Source organism: Microcaecilia unicolor, chromosome 7, assembly GCF_901765095.1.
Source record: "Microcaecilia unicolor chromosome 7, aMicUni1.1, whole genome shotgun sequence".
Lineage (NCBI taxonomy): Eukaryota > Metazoa > Chordata > Amphibia > Gymnophiona > Siphonopidae > Microcaecilia > Microcaecilia unicolor.
Window position 1 is genome coordinate 254,433,637 of NC_044037.1, and position 15,706 is coordinate 254,449,342.

General features: G+C 40.9%; 1 protein-coding gene across 1 annotated transcript in view; it reads right to left on the reverse strand.

The window, feature by feature from the left end:
• Nucleotides 1-15,706, reverse strand: part of KIF5C (kinesin family member 5C) — a 216,527-nt gene that overhangs the window by 166,060 nt on the left and 34,761 nt on the right. The window contains exon 2 of the mRNA XM_030210027.1: nt 7,738-7,828. Within this exon, the coding sequence (XP_030065887.1) occupies nt 7,738-7,828 (91 nt within the window). The remainder of the gene's footprint in view (nt 1-7,737; nt 7,829-15,706) is intronic.

Here is a 15,706-nt window from a genome sequence, read left to right on the forward strand (position 1 = left end):
CAAAGTGATGCATGTGGGTAAGAGGAACCCGAATTATAGCTACGTCTTGCAAGGTTCCGCGTTAGGAGTTATGGATCAAGAAAGGGATCTGGGTGTCGTCGTCGATGATACGCTGAAACCTTCTGCTCAGTGTGCTGCTGCGGCTAGGAAAGCGAATAGAATGTTGGGTGTTATTAGGAAGGGTATGGAGTCCAGGTGTGCGGATGTTATAATGCCGTTGTATCGCTCCATGGTGCGACCGCACCTGGAGTATTGTGTTCAGTACTGGTCTCCGTATCTCAAAAAAGATATAGTAGAATTGGAAAAGGTACAGCGAAGGGCGACGAAAATGATAGTGGGGATGGGACGACTTTCCTATGAAGAGAGGCTGAGAAGGCTAGGGCTTTTCAGCTTGGAGAAGAGACGGCTGAGGGGAGATATGATAGAAGTGTATAAAATAATGAGTGGAATGGATCGGGTGGATGTGAAGCGACTGTTCACGCTATCCAAAAATACTAGGACTAGAGGGCATGAGTTGAAGCTACAGTGTGGTAAATTTAAAACGAATCGGAGAAAATTTTTCTTCACCCAACGTGTAATTAGACTCTGGAATTCGTTGCCGGAGAACGTGGTACGGGCGGTTAGCTTGACGGAGTTTAAAAAGGGGTTAGATAGATTCCTAAAGGACAAGTCCATAGACCGCTATTAAATGGACTTGGAAAAATTCCGCATTTTTAGGTATAACTTGTCTGGAATGTTTTTACGTTTGGGGAGCGTGCCAGGTGCCCTTGACCTGGATTGGCCACTGTCGGTGACAGGATGCTGGGCTAGATGGACCTTTGGTCTTTCCCAGTATGGCACTACTTATGTACTTATGTACTTATGTAGTTAAGGCACTGGCTCAAGGTACCTGTGATAAATGTTGCCAAAATTGTGTTCAGGCATCTTTCCCTCTCTCTCTCTCCCCCCCCCCCCCCCTCATCTGTGGACCAGCAGCATTCCCCTCCTCTTTCAAATAAACTACCCCCCCCCCCCCCCCCCCCGTGAGCCTGAAGTAAAATGGGTAACACCGATAGTTAAATAGGAAAAATCTTTTTTCAATCCATGCATAACTGAGCTCTGGAATTCATTGCCAGAGGATGTGGTAAAAGCTGTTAGGAGTACCTTGGACAAGTTCCTAGAGGAGAAGTCAATAAACCATTAGGATGACCTTGGGTAAAACCACTGCTTATCCTTGAGTAAGCAGCGTGGAATCTACCTTTTGCGATCTGGCCAGGTACTTGTGACCTGGATTGGCTGCTGCTGGAAACAGGAAACTAGACCTAATGGATCTTTGGTCTGACCTAGTATAGCAAATCTTATGTTCTTACATTCTTGGACCAATACAGCATATAAAGAAGTAACAGGAGAATGTGATTCTCAAGTGTAAATAGTAGTCTTTGAAAATCTCTTCACTGCTGGAGCAAACATTTTTCTCAATAACAATAGTGGACTCTGATAATAAAAATAAAAATATTATATTCATAAGAGCAGTTCTTTAGCATGCCAGTGTGATTATTGCTCTTAAACAATGACCTAAGAATATATATACTATACAAATCTTTTCTCTCCACAGGAGCTTGCCTATAATGGAACCTGCCCAGGCTGAATACTTACTGACAAAATTAATCTATTATTTGATTCCTTACAGCTTCCCTGTCGAGGTCCTTTAACAAGCAGCTCAACAAGTAAAAACTAAAATACAATTATTTCTTTCCATTTCCCCAAGAGAGACATTTATCAGTCTTCCAAAGAAATGCAATCTAAGCAGAATGCAAATAATCCCTAAAATGTTTGTTCTATTAAACACTGCTTAGTATTCTGCTGTATATCTATCAATCATGTACTTCAGCAATGAATACCATGGTAACAGGACATCAGCTCCTCTGAAATACCACAGATCTCAGTAAAGCACAGCATAGGTGAAAGGATATTGTATGTGCACTCCCCCACTCCTTCTTATCTGTTCATTAATAACACGTACTTCCTCCGATTCAAGGCTCTGCCTCTTGTTTCCATCTGGGCCTACTATACTGCATTTCTTCTTCACATAATTATGTAAGACACAATGACAATAAACAGGCTACAGCCTTTATTATTACACATAAATGTTCTTTACCAATACCACAAGCCACATTACATTCTATATCAAGAGAACAAATTATACACCACTAGGCATAAAGATCACGGGTTGGGTCGAATATGCTGCAGCCCTCACTAAACTCAAACACCTGACCCGGCACAAGCCAAGGTTGTGAGTTCTGCACTTGCCTGTAAAAAGATAACCTTTTGAAGACCCTGTTGCTGTAGTGCAACCTCACTCCATTCATTCTAGGTATAGTGTCCAACAACAGACAGATGTTCCACAAGTGTCCCCTTCCCTTTCATTTTCTCTAGTGATCATGCTAAGCTATTGCTAGGATATCACATCTGTTAAAAAAAAAAAAAAAAAAAAAAGATTTTTCTTTCCCCCCCCCCCCCCAAAAAAAGAGCACGAGATAGATGCAGTGGTGGGCTGGTTAAGCCAACTATGCTCAGCCTTCTTGACGTCATCTTAAAACTACAAGACCCACATAAAACCGGAGCCAAGACTTTTTTTTTTTTGATCTGTTTGAATGTTTAAGAGCTGTCTTTTCAAGGGTAGCACGCAGAGAAGTATCCAGAGTCATGGAAATTGTTACAAGAAATAATTTACTTGGGGATAGCTAGAGCACTCACTAATATTTATAATTTTTAATATATATATATTTTAAAATTCTCCACCAGTTGCCGATTAAAGCAACAAGATCTACAATTACACTGAATGAAAGGAATTAAATATATTTATTGGATTGCATTAACCTGCATTACCAGGTTTAAGAAAGAACAGACCATATATATATTTAGCTTCAAAAGGGTTTATTAAGTTACAATATGATTAATGCAATCGTGTAAATATGGTTGCAAGCAAGAGATAGTTCTTTTAAGAGATCTTCTTTACAGATAATCTGTGCTTAAGTAAAGTAGCCAGTTTAAAAGTTAAGGTTATAATTTAACTTACAGGAGAGTTTTTATTATAGAGCATGCTGTGGTCCAGTGAAGAGCCATGAGGCAGAGGCAGGTCTTCACAGCAGCAGATTTCCAAGAGCAGATTCCCAAGAGCAGGCAGGTCCCAAGAGAGAGAGCTGGGCTGTTTCCAGGCTTTTTATAATGTTCCCTGAGTCCTGGATATTTTAGTTTGCCGGGGATCTTGGGTATTGTAGTTTGCAGGGAAGCATGGTCACATGTTTCCTGGATATCTGCTGGCAAATGGCTTTTCTATAGCTTGAGGGCTTTTGCACAGGTTTCAGTCTGCTGTGATAGGTGGAGTTTCTTTTGTCATATAGATGGGCTTTTTCAGTTTAAGTCATACGAGTCTCTCTGTCTGCTTCAGTTTTTTGTTCTCTAAAGATGTCTTGGTGACCCTCCCAGCCAGCTTTTGTCTCTGTTAAGTGTTCCCAAAAGTTTCCCAGGAAAAAGGGAGGGGGGAAGATGGGCTTGAAATGAGAGCCAGTTTCATTGCTGCAGTTTCAATATGTCTTTTAAAAGCTGCATTTTTATATTGCTATATATATTTGTATCTGATCCAACACAACATCATGCTACATATATTTCAATAATCCTGACAATAAGTGAAGTCAGAAGGTAAGTTTTTTTTCCCCACTACATAAATTTTGAGATTCCTATAACATTTAGGCTGTGAAGGAAGGGAAGTAGAGGTATTGGTTGGAACTAAACAGTGGAAGAGAGGAATGATTTGACCAAGGGAGAAGGGAGGATAAGTCAACGATAGCTAAAGAATTAACAGAGGGAAGTATCAAAGCATCGCATATGTGGCCTGCATGGTGCGAGGGAAAAGAAATAAGTTGGGTTAAGCACAATTTCTGGAGAAAAACAATACAGTCCTGTCCAACTGCATTAGCAGGATCATCAAAATTGATATTTAGGTTGCCCAAAAGGAGGAAGGGCTGGGGGAAGTGGACTCAGTAAGAATGAAGATCATAAGACCAATTCAAGAAGTAAGAGTAATAGGAGGTGGTTGGTAAAGAAGGACATCAAAGGGAGAAGAATCCAAAACTCTGAAATATAGCAATTTAAAAGTGGTATGGTGTTGAGAGTTAAGAATGCCCTCCTCTAATAGCTCCTTCAACAATAGCTACCCTGATTAGACCAAGGCTGCATCAGATAAGGAGGGAGAAGCAGAGATAGACCTCCAGGAGTGGGTAGATGAGGCCAAATGAGATCTCTTAGGAGCAGGAGGGGCAGCAGGGTGAGAAAGTGAAGCACCTTGCAGCAACTCTGACTGTCCCTGCTTCAGTAAATAGTCCTGATGTAAAAGCAATATAAACTCTGGAGAAAGAGATCCTGATGCAGCCATAAGACTGTAAAAGGTTGGCTGTGCTCTATGCGTGACTTGCGTTCTCACAGCAGAACACCGCTTAACTGCCTCCACAGGCGTCACCACCCCGCCTGGCACAAGCACAGCATAACGTGTCCCAAGCAGTGAGTCAGAATCCCTCCCCTGCACCAAGCAGAACTTGCAGCCCTCCAAGTGGTTCAGAGTCAAATTTTAGTTGGACTTAGTACTGCCAGCTGATCCCACCAAGTTCACAGTCTTGACAAGTCTTACGCCAGATGAGAAAGGATCAGCACTGATACTCTGTCCCACAAACTCCAGCAAACCTCTTTCCTTCTCCTTTAACAAATTATTTTTGTACTGGAAAAGGAGAGCTTCATAGGAAATAGGAGCAGTGAAGGGAGGGAAGAAGTAAAATTTGTGGGGAACCACAGACAGAGATTTGAAGACCTCCAGATATGACTCTGCAGACTCAAGCCACTCGAAAATCTCAACTGGGGACCAGATGACCAACTGGAACAGAAGCAAATCACTCAAAATCATAGGCTGAAAAGCATGTCCACATGCTCTAGATAGAAAATACTAAGGAGCTGGACTGGATGCCAACAGAGATATGTCTCTGCTCAGTTTTCATTTCTCTACCTCCACCTGCTGGTTGATGGGCACAACTATCCCACAGACTCTGGAATAGTGCAAAGCTATGTAACGGAAAACACTGTTTGCTGAGCCAAAGAGGCAGAGCCACCCACACTGCCATCTAGTGGAGGAATGGCCTAGTGGTTAGGGTGGTGGACTTTGGTCCTGGGGAACTGAGTTGGATTCCCACTTCAGGCACAGGTAGCTCCTTGTGACTCTGGGCAAGTCACTTAACCCTCCATTGCCCCATGTAAGCCGCATTGAGCCTGCCATGAGTGGGAAAGCGCGGGGTACAAATGTAACAAAAATAAAAATATAACTCAGTGTCCTGCCTAAATCTCCTAGCAGGCCTCCTGGTTCAGATGTCATGGTTGGTAAATTTTTAAGATGCAGGACTCAACTCACAAGCACGCTGAAAGATAGATGAAGGCCAAAACAAAAGTGCAGGGAGAAGGCAAAGAGCTGGAAAATCCTTTTTGCACTAAATACACACTCCTCTCAGACTACCATTGTAGATATGACTTCTAATGGTGGGGGGCTGGGAACCTTGCTGGCTCCAGTTTCACTTTGTGCGCCACCTGCTGGTAAGGCAGGGAACCTCACTGGCACCTCTTACTGAACTACTACCCTCTTCCTCAGTTTGTTCTGCCAGCATCTCACTCGCTTCCCCCAGCTCATTTCTGCTCTCTTAATAAATGAAGATAATTCCACTGGACTCAAATATTAAACACAGGAAAGCTTGGCTATTTGTTTAAAGTGGCAGAATATTTTAAAATGTCCTGTTCATAGGTAATTTTTGTATATACCTAAATAGGTATACATAAATATTATATAGAAAGGGCATTTCCAGGCATTACTCATGTGCACAGAGTACCAGCACTTTTTTTTTTGTTGCCTGCTAAAATTTCATCGTCCTAAAATATTAAAGAACCAAAGGCTCTTACTGCCTTTCACAGATTCTGTGGCCAGTTGCAGAGGGTGGGTTCCTCCTATTCCCACTTAAGAAGGGCGCTGGCTGTGAGTACCAGCACTGTTTATTTTACATAAGTACATAAGTATTGCCATACTGGGACAGACCAAAGGTCCATCAAGCCCAGCATCTTGTTTCCAACAGTGGCCAATCCAGGTCACAAGTACCTATCAAGATCCCTAAAAAGTAGAAGATCCCAAAAAAGTACAATACCTTTTATACTGCTTATCCTGGAAATAAGCAGTGGATTTTCCCCAAGTTCATTTTAAAAATGGTCTAAGGACTTTTCCTTTAGAAGCCATCCAAACCTTTTTTTAAACCCTGCTAAGCTAACAGCTTTTACTATATTCATTGTCAACGAGTTCCAGAGTTTAATTACACATTGAGTGAAGAAATTTTCTCCGATTCATTTTAAATGTACTACTTTATAGCTTCATTGCATGCCCCCTGGTCCTAGTATTTTTGAAAACAGTAAACAAGTGATTCCCAGCTAGATCTCTATCATATGTCCCCTCAGCCATCTTTTCTCCAAGCTGCAATTGCACCATGGAGTGGATACAAAAGGCAATATAACGTCCTCATTTCTGTTTTCCATTCCTTTCCTAATACAAACCTAACATTCTACTTGCTTTCTTAGCCACCACCACACACTGAGCAGAGGGTTTCAACGTTATCATCAATGATGATGCCTAGATCCTTTTTCTGGTGGGTGACTCCTAATGCATTACATAGCTATAATTCAGGTTTCTCTTTCCCACATGCATCACTTTGCACTTGCTTACATTAAACATCATCTGCCATTTAGATGCCCAGTCTCCCAGTCTCGTAAGGTCCTCTTGTAATTTTTCACAATCCTCTTGCGATTGAACAATTTTGAATAACTTTGTGTCGTCAGCAAATTTAGTTACCTCACTACTTACTTCCATCTCTAGATCATTTATAAATATGTTTAAAAAAGCAGCGGTCCCAACACAGACCCCTGGGGATCCCCACTATCTCCATTGAGAACACTGACCATTTAACCCTACTCTGTTTTCTATTTTTTAACCAGTTTTTAATCCACAATAGGACGCTACCTCCTATCCCATTACTCTCCAATTTCCTCTGGAGTCTTTAATGAGGTACTTTGTCAAATGCCTTTTAAAAATCCAGATATAAATACACATACATATAAAACATGCATACACTCACACTAGAAAGAGATGGCTAGAGGCAATAAATTCAGTCCTGCTGTATCTTTAAAGCTCTGTCCCCTTGAAGACAGGGCTCCAGCCATCACGCCATTCCCTTGGAAACTATTCAGTTGCCCTACTCTTTCGAAAATAGAAGGGAGGTGGGGGCTCATTCATAGTTAATATCTCTATAACAAGTATTTCTTTAAATTGTAATAATCGTTTCATTCAGAATCTAAATGAGCACATTGTGAACTACAGATGAATGATTTAATGTGATTTAAAAAATGTCATCTTATATTGTAAACCTATTTACTTGTAAGTAATATACTTTTTCCTTTGATTTTTCATTATTTCAATGTAAGATGGGAATTATAGAATTACTTCTCCATTTTTCCCTTTTCGTTTGTTAATCATCTTTGCCAAACAAGATTTATTCTTGAAATTATTGTAAAATTGTAAAAATTAAATTAAATTTAAAAAAAGAGAATCTAAATGAGCTTCAGAAACTAACATTCAGGGCATTACAGCTGCCATTAATGAGGAGACTTAAAGACCATGCCTACCTTTAACGATATGCTTGGCGCAAGCATTATAAACTTGATCCTGGTTCGTGTTGGGTGGTAACACTTTATCAAAGGCATAAGGCTTGCTTTGCTGAAAGGAAAAAGGAAAAGATTGCTTTAGAAGACAGTGCTTACTAAATGACATGCTAAAATAGTAACAGGGTCGCCTCAAGTGAACCCAGAGCAGACAATGGAGATGAAAAAGGTAGCAAGTTAGAAAGGGAAATGGGCAATAGGAATCAAAAGATGCCAAAAGGTATAACAAGGCATTAAAACATGTCATTTTCCACAGTAATTACTAAGGCTGTGTCTAAAGCATCAGCACCCTTTACACTACCTTAAATCCTCTGTATAATCCTGGCATATAACGTTTTGTAAACTTTTCCATAGATGTCTGTAGATATTTTTTTTCCAATTACCTCTACAGTTGAGAAGGCTTTTTAGTTTTTGGATATTTGTCTGCAATCGATACAGGCTTGGCTTACAGCAAACAGATTCAAGTTAAAATTGTCTAAATCTAGATTTTGTTTTTATCTGGTAGGGTGACTCCTTCTGTAATGCCCAAGGCTTTGTACTTGATGACTTAAAAAAATACTTATTGTCAATAGTCTGAAATATTTGGGTGCTTGGGTTGATTCTGCCCTTTCCATGAATGATCAATTGAAATCTACTGTACAAAAGGTCTTTTATAAACTTAGATTATCACGTAGAATGAAGGACTTCTTATCCCCATCCAACTTTGGAATACTTGTCAAAGCATCCATTACCCCATTATGGGACTATTGTAATGCTCTTTATTTAGGGTTTCCAGCTTATAAATTGCTTGCCTTACAGATTTGCCAAAATGCCGCTGCTCGGATTTTGTCAAATCTATCTTGATTTGATCATATTTCCCCAGCTCTTCATGACTGCATTGGTTACCTATAGCTTGGAGAATTAAAGTTAAAGTTTTGACTTTGGTTTACAAAGCTTTGTATGACAATGGTCCTTTAATTCTGGCCTGTTCTTTGAAGATTCATATACCAGCAAGACCGCTGAGATCTAGTGGTAAATTACTCTTGGATGTTCCTTCTTTTCGACAGGTTAGATTGGATAAGAATTGTTCTTCCATATTTTATATTGAAAGATATACCATAATGAGCCATCATAATTGACCTAACATCAAAACTCTACCACAACCAGATAAAAATAGATTTCTACACACCTGACTGCTTCAATCAACTCTCACCAATGAACTTTTTCACATCACCCCCCTACCTCTCATGCCTGTATTGATTTGTTTATCTAACGTTCTTTACAATCTACTTCAACATTTATGATCTTTAATGTTATACTGTTTTGTGTTTCTCATGCTGGAAATGGTGATCGTCATTACGGCACAATGTAAGCCACATTGAGCCTGCAAAGAGATGGGAAAATGTGGGATACAAATGTAACAAATAAATAAATAAAGGACCAGCCCTCTGGAATGCTTTTCCTGAGCTCTTGCTTCAAACTTGTTCTGTTGTACAATTTAGGAATTGTGTAAAGGCTCAGTTCTTTTTACGATCATTTGTTACTATTTAAGACGGAAGTATGTTTTATTTTTCAGTATTTTGTGCTATGCCTTGTCTAAATGTCTGAAGAATAGTGTGTTATTTGTTAAATTTTTGTGTAGGTAATTTTGGAAACCGCCTAGAATTATAAGATAGTGTGTGGTGTATAAATGTTTTAAATAAATAAATCTTTTCTAGTACATAACCACATGATGTCATGCCCTTAAGTATGTCACGATACAGCATCCCCCCAGTTTAGAGAAAAAAAATCAATTTCACTGTCAGAGTTGTTGCATCAAATATCGCACCCATTGTAGAGAAAAAAAAAACATGCATGCCATGTCAAAAGGAAGACTAGAAGGTGAGATTATTTGATCGATTAGATGCACCATTTCTTAAAAGTTTATCAATGTTGTGCAAGTGTGTTGCATTAGTTCAGGATCCCATTTACATAAAGCTTTCAAATCTTTTAACTTCCTCAAAATGCACTTTAAATACATACTATAGTGGTCAAGACAGATAGGACCTTCCCCCAACCCGACCATGGACAGCTGGTATAATAAACTTGTACCAGATAAGAAACTTTGAATGCCTAGCAACCAAGGTTAAAGAACAAGGTACCGCATTCCAACAAACTTGGAAATTTGTGATCTGCCCAAAACTTATGTGCTACACTGACCCCCCCTCCCGGAAAGCCTATCCGTCCTGGCACATTTACTACACTCCACACCCAGTGGACCAAGGGAAAAAAGGTGCACTCTTGACAAAGCTGGAAGTTGTTCTGTTCTTACTTTACTTGTTTTCTGTCCTTTTTCTTTTGTCTCTCCCTTGCAAACTGGTTGGAAATTAGAAATGCCTGTAGAGCAGTGCTCACTGACTGCCTATTGACCTCAGAGCAGTGCTTCTCAACCCAGTCCTTGAGGCACACCCAGCCAGTCAGGTTTTCAGGATATCCACAATGAAAATGCATGAGAGATTTGCATACCAAGGAGAAAGTGCATGAAAGTCTCTCAAGAATATTCACTATGAATATCCTGAAAACTCAACTGGGTTGAGAAGCAATGACTTGGAAAACTAAGGCTGCAACAACTGTGCATATGTAACTGTACAGATTCTCAAACATTCCATACTAGAGTAATATGAAATCTTTGTAATGTCGTATGCTAATGAGCTGTAACTTGTAACAAATAAGATGTGTGCAAAAGAAAAATTTAAAAATAAAGATGCAAATTGCTTTGCAAGACTTTCCTGATGTGACAAGGGAAACTCAAGAGAAGACCTGGAGTACTTCAATTGCGCGGTTTATTTTTTTCTAATATGTCTATATAAATGCATTATTAAATGGCATTCTGCTAAGTATGTTTTCTTAAAACCTACCACTCGATTTTATTAACAGCGAGAGGCTGGCTGATGGTTACTTCTCCAGTGGCCTCTTGTATGATTGCTATTCACACTTTTGCTCATAGTGAAAACCTGGGAACAGTTTTTTTTATTCCATTTGTGCAAAATACTAAATTAGAAAACTTAAATACCTCAAATAGTATTCAAAAAAGTGGGCCAAGTTATGTGTTTAGCAAGCCAAGATATCTAAATACAAACACTTATGCAGACAACACCCAATGCCAGCTATATAAATGCTTTTAAATTTTAACCCCCAAGTTATCAGTACACCTAACAGGAAAACTGAAGTAGCTGAACCACAAACACACATTAGCAGAATATCTCCAGCTGATCTTATTCACAGAACACAGAAAACCCTTTACCAAATGCTAAATAAGTGACCACAATTTATAAAGAGAAATATACAAACTGAATTCCTGTTCTGAAAGAACAGGAGGGGAAAAGTGAACCAGTCTCTACCTAGATTACCAATAAAGGGGAAATTTCCCTTATTTGGCAGACTGATCCTCCCTTGATGTGTCCCTGGATGCACCTCATGGGGTCAGGTGCCGCCATTGTCCCAGATGGTGGTGCAGAGGCAGGAGGAACTAGGTATTGTTCCTGTCTCTCGGAAGGTACATGTTGGGGGGGGAGGGTATCTGCCACTACACAATAGGAAATGTTCTTTTTTTTATGTTGGGTACAGGGGAGTCAGGTTGGAGGGGGGAGGAGAGAGAAAGAGCCACAAGATTCCAAAGACTTTGGTTTTGTTAGGGATTGGGGGTGGAGGGGTTGGATCATATCGGTTTGGTTCAAGGGGGGAGGTGCCACTAGATTACCAGAGATTTGGGGCATAAATGCAGAAAGGTATATCTTTTCTATTTCATCCTCCTCCTCAGTGCGTGAGCCAATCACCACTAATGTACTAACAGGAAGGGGAACATTTCACAATCAGCTGCAGATTACTATTTATAATTTACTAGTAAAAAAGGCCCTTTTCCGAAACCAATGAAACGGGCGCTAGCATGTGGCTTTTTGTGTGTGTGTGTGTGTGTGTGTGTGTCACAGAGTTATTTTGTGTGTGTGTGTGTGTGTGTGTGAGGGTGCGGTGTGTGTGTGCAGGTTGTTGAGGTGTGTCTTTTTTTGTTTTGTTTTGTTTTTTGCTTGGGGGGTTGGGGGATGTGCTGTGCTGTCCATGGTCGCTGTTTGCTGCTGGCTGGGTCGTGGGTAATCCTTCCAGCTGGGCCGCAGCTTGTCCTGTTTGCCCACGTCCCAGATGGTGACGGGCACGTTGTTTTCCGGCTCCTCTGACTCCATGTCAAGCGATCCCAAATATAGTCTGTGCTATAGGCCCTCTGGCACTCTTCAGTACTGGCATTAGGCATTTAAAAATTTCTCCCCCACCCCCCCCCCCCCCCCCCCCGGTCTATTTTTGCACATACCCACAGCAGGAATATTCTTCTCTCGTTCCAGCGGTGGTTCTGTGCTCTCCGTGCTGCACAGATAATGAGCCATTATGCTGGGGAATGCTCCTCCCTTATTGTCACATAGTTTCCTCTGATTGGTCCGTCTTACATTGCCTAGTGTTGCCTGGGAACGGTGTTGTGATGGTCCTGTGTTTCAGAATGTTGAGGGTGTTTTTTCTGATTGGTCCGTCATGCGAGGGCGGGGCAGAGAGACATGGTCAGTGTTGTGGCTTCACCACCATGAATCCATGAACCCTTCAGGGAGTGACTGAGTGACTTCAGAACGTTGTCTTCAGAACGTTGAGGGTGAGTTTTATTATAGTAGATAATGAAGCAGTAATTTGCATGCTCATTGATTAATGTGTCACTGCGGTATATTTTTTGTCAATTTTGTGGTACAAGCTGCGTGCTTAACCATGGGCGCTTGACTCTACAATGTGTCTTTCTGCATCAATGCAATAAAACAGCAACATAAAAATTTAACACAGCTAAAACAAAAACTCAGACTTTCACAAGAACACCTAGCTATTCTCCACCTACTCCGTTTCTCATGGATGGAGTTCAGATTGATATTGTCTCATCCTTGAAAATTGTAGGAGTCTTAATTGACGATCAATTAAGCTTTCGACTAGAGGGCAACTGAAACCATTTTTTTTCCCAGTTTCAGCTGAAACCGAAATCTGCAGCCCAAATTCACTGTTTCAGCTGAAACCAAAGCCACAACTAAATCCAGCCCAGCACCTGACTGGGAACAGACCCACTCCTTCCCTTGCCACTGCTGCCACCCCCTCCCCCTCCCTCAAACTACAGGAGGTCAACTTCCTCACCCCCTCCATCCCTCCCCCCCCCCCCCCACACTGTAGGCTACTGCCACAATCCTGGTGGTCCAGGTGCTAGTTGGGGCAGGAGCAATCCCAGTTGCTCCTGCTCATCCCTAGTTCATAGTCAAAATGGCTACCATGACTACCACATGTCACAAAATTACTGCTGGAGGTCGCGACAGCCATTTTGAGATTACACCTGCCTGTGCCACCCCAATCTGCAGTGGCTCTTATCCATGCTGGCTCCAATCCCAAAATGACAGCCGTAACCTCCAGCAGAAAACATGTGAGATTGCCGCTGGAAGTTGTGGCACCAATTTTGACTGCAGACATGGGATGAGCAGGAGTGACTAGGGATTGCACCTGCCCCAACTAGCCACTACACCACCAAGTTGGTAAGGTAGGCCTGGGGGAAGGAAGCGGCAGTGGCAGCCTCCTTATGTTTGGGGGGGGGGGGGAGGAAAGCCACGGGATATATATCAAAAAGTTTCTGTTTCAGCTGAAAATGCACCAAAATTTGTTCTGCCTCTACTGTCAACTTCATATTTTCTCTATTATTTAGAAATGCTTTTTTAAAATTAAAATTAATCCAAACAAATCATTCTGATCAAAATGTCCTATGGATTTTGCTTCTTGTTCTAGAACAATTAGACAACTGTAATGCACTTTTTGTGGATATTCATTCGACAGACGTACAGAATGCAATACAAAACACTACAGTTAAAATGATTACAGGAGCAGAGCGTTGGGACCACGTTACACCTTTGCTCAAACAGAAGTATTGGTTACCTATATTGGCAAGAATTCCCAACAAACCTCTCACCATTGTTCATAGAGTAATTCATTATGGTTTTTTGTACCGCCTCCTTATTCCATACACACTCTCTCACACTTTAAATTTATCGCTACACAACCTTCTAGGAGGTTCCATCCTTCCGATAAATTTGTTATGAAACATACTGATCCTTCATATTTTCCATCTTAGGACCAACCCTGTGGAATAATCTTCCATTACACCTACATCTTGAATTTTGTGTACGAAATTTCGAGTCTAGGTTGAAGACACTTTGAGAAAAGTCTAATTCTGGGTTCTAGAGAGCTCTGTGAGGGTACAGTGGACTTCACCTTTCCTTTCTGGAAATTTTAACTTTCATTTCATCACTATGGGCCTCTTATCAAGCCACCCTAGTGGTTCCCATACGGCAATGCTGATGGAGCCCATTGAAAGTAAATGGGTTTTGTCGGCATTATCGCACCAGGAGCTACTAGCGCGGCTTGATAAGAGAGGCCCTATATTTGTAACTTTGCAAACCACTTAGACGGCTCTGTCAATTAGCAGTGTATCAAACTGAGAACTTGAACTTGCAAGGTTAGCATACAGAGTTGAAAAAGTTGAACTTGCAGGTTAGCATGGCTTTAGAGCAGAAATTTTGTGGGTGCATAATGCAAGGTCTGGCGATCAAGCTATCCTTGTGCAAAGCCTTGCCTCAGACACTAGCGCATAGCTTATTTAAAACCCTGGTAATTAGGCTAATTAGCTCTTCTGCATACATGCAGAAAAGTGAAAGCCAAGCACAATGCTGGGGCTTTAATGCCAAGTCTGAGGAGGCATAGAAAGATTAGCTTGTTCTTCTGTAGAAGTGGCTGTGAGGATTTAATACCTGTTCTTTTTCCTCAAAGCATATGAGGACCCAGCAACTTTTTTTCATGACCTCCATGAATAGCATGGGCTAAAAAAAATAAATAAATAAAATAAAATAAAAAGAGGAGGGGAGGTGATGGTCCTGTACTATCATCTCTACAAACAGGTCTGAGCAGAGAAATATTGTATTGACTCACATTTGTGCATGTGAAGAATACTCTTCTGTGCATAAATATTGGTGCTGCAAAGTTATAAACACAGAATAGTTTTCCAGCAATTGAGCAGATGTGTGCCAATACACTTCTCTGCTCAGACATGTGCACTACACTAGCTGCCCTTACCAGAGTCATGTGTGCATGCATCCAGTCTGCTCTCCCTAGTCAGCATACAAGTTCTGCACAAGATCTTATTTGCATATAATTCAAATCAGCAAGCAAAACTTTAATGCAGGGGTGGAGGAGAAGGGTTAAAAAAAAACTGTATGTATGTATGTACGGGAGTGAGGTTGGGAACCCCTAGATTCTACATATAGCACCTAGATTCTGCGTGGACATATGCACGTAGAGTTTTTAACAGCTCTTAACAAGCAATAATGAGCACTAATTGGCAATAATTACAATTTATGCAAGGAAATTGCTAAGCGCACAGTTCAAAATAAATGCACTAGCTTAAAAGGAGCGTGTTTATGGGCGTTTCAAAATTTCTGCATGTAATTACAGAATACGGGTCAGTGTACATAAATCTACATGCACAGATTTATACCAGGTTTTTATTGGTGTAAATGGATGCACATAGATTTAAGCGCTATGGTATACACTGTGCCTAAATCAAACAGAATACACTTAATTCAATGTAGATTTTTTAGGCACCGTATATAGAATCTGGCCCATAGTGACATAAGTAGACGATGGCAGATAAAGACCAAAATGGCTCATCTAGTCTGCCCCAGAAGGTGACCAGGGCTGTAACTGCTGTTCCATGCAGGTTATTCCCCACTCCAAAGTAATTCTCACCAAGTCAAAAGGAATCTTGTCCCCTAACTAAACAGCATAACACACATTCTAAGAAGGGGATATTAAGAACATTATTTTAAAAAAATTATTGGCATGGTTTTGCAGCTTCACC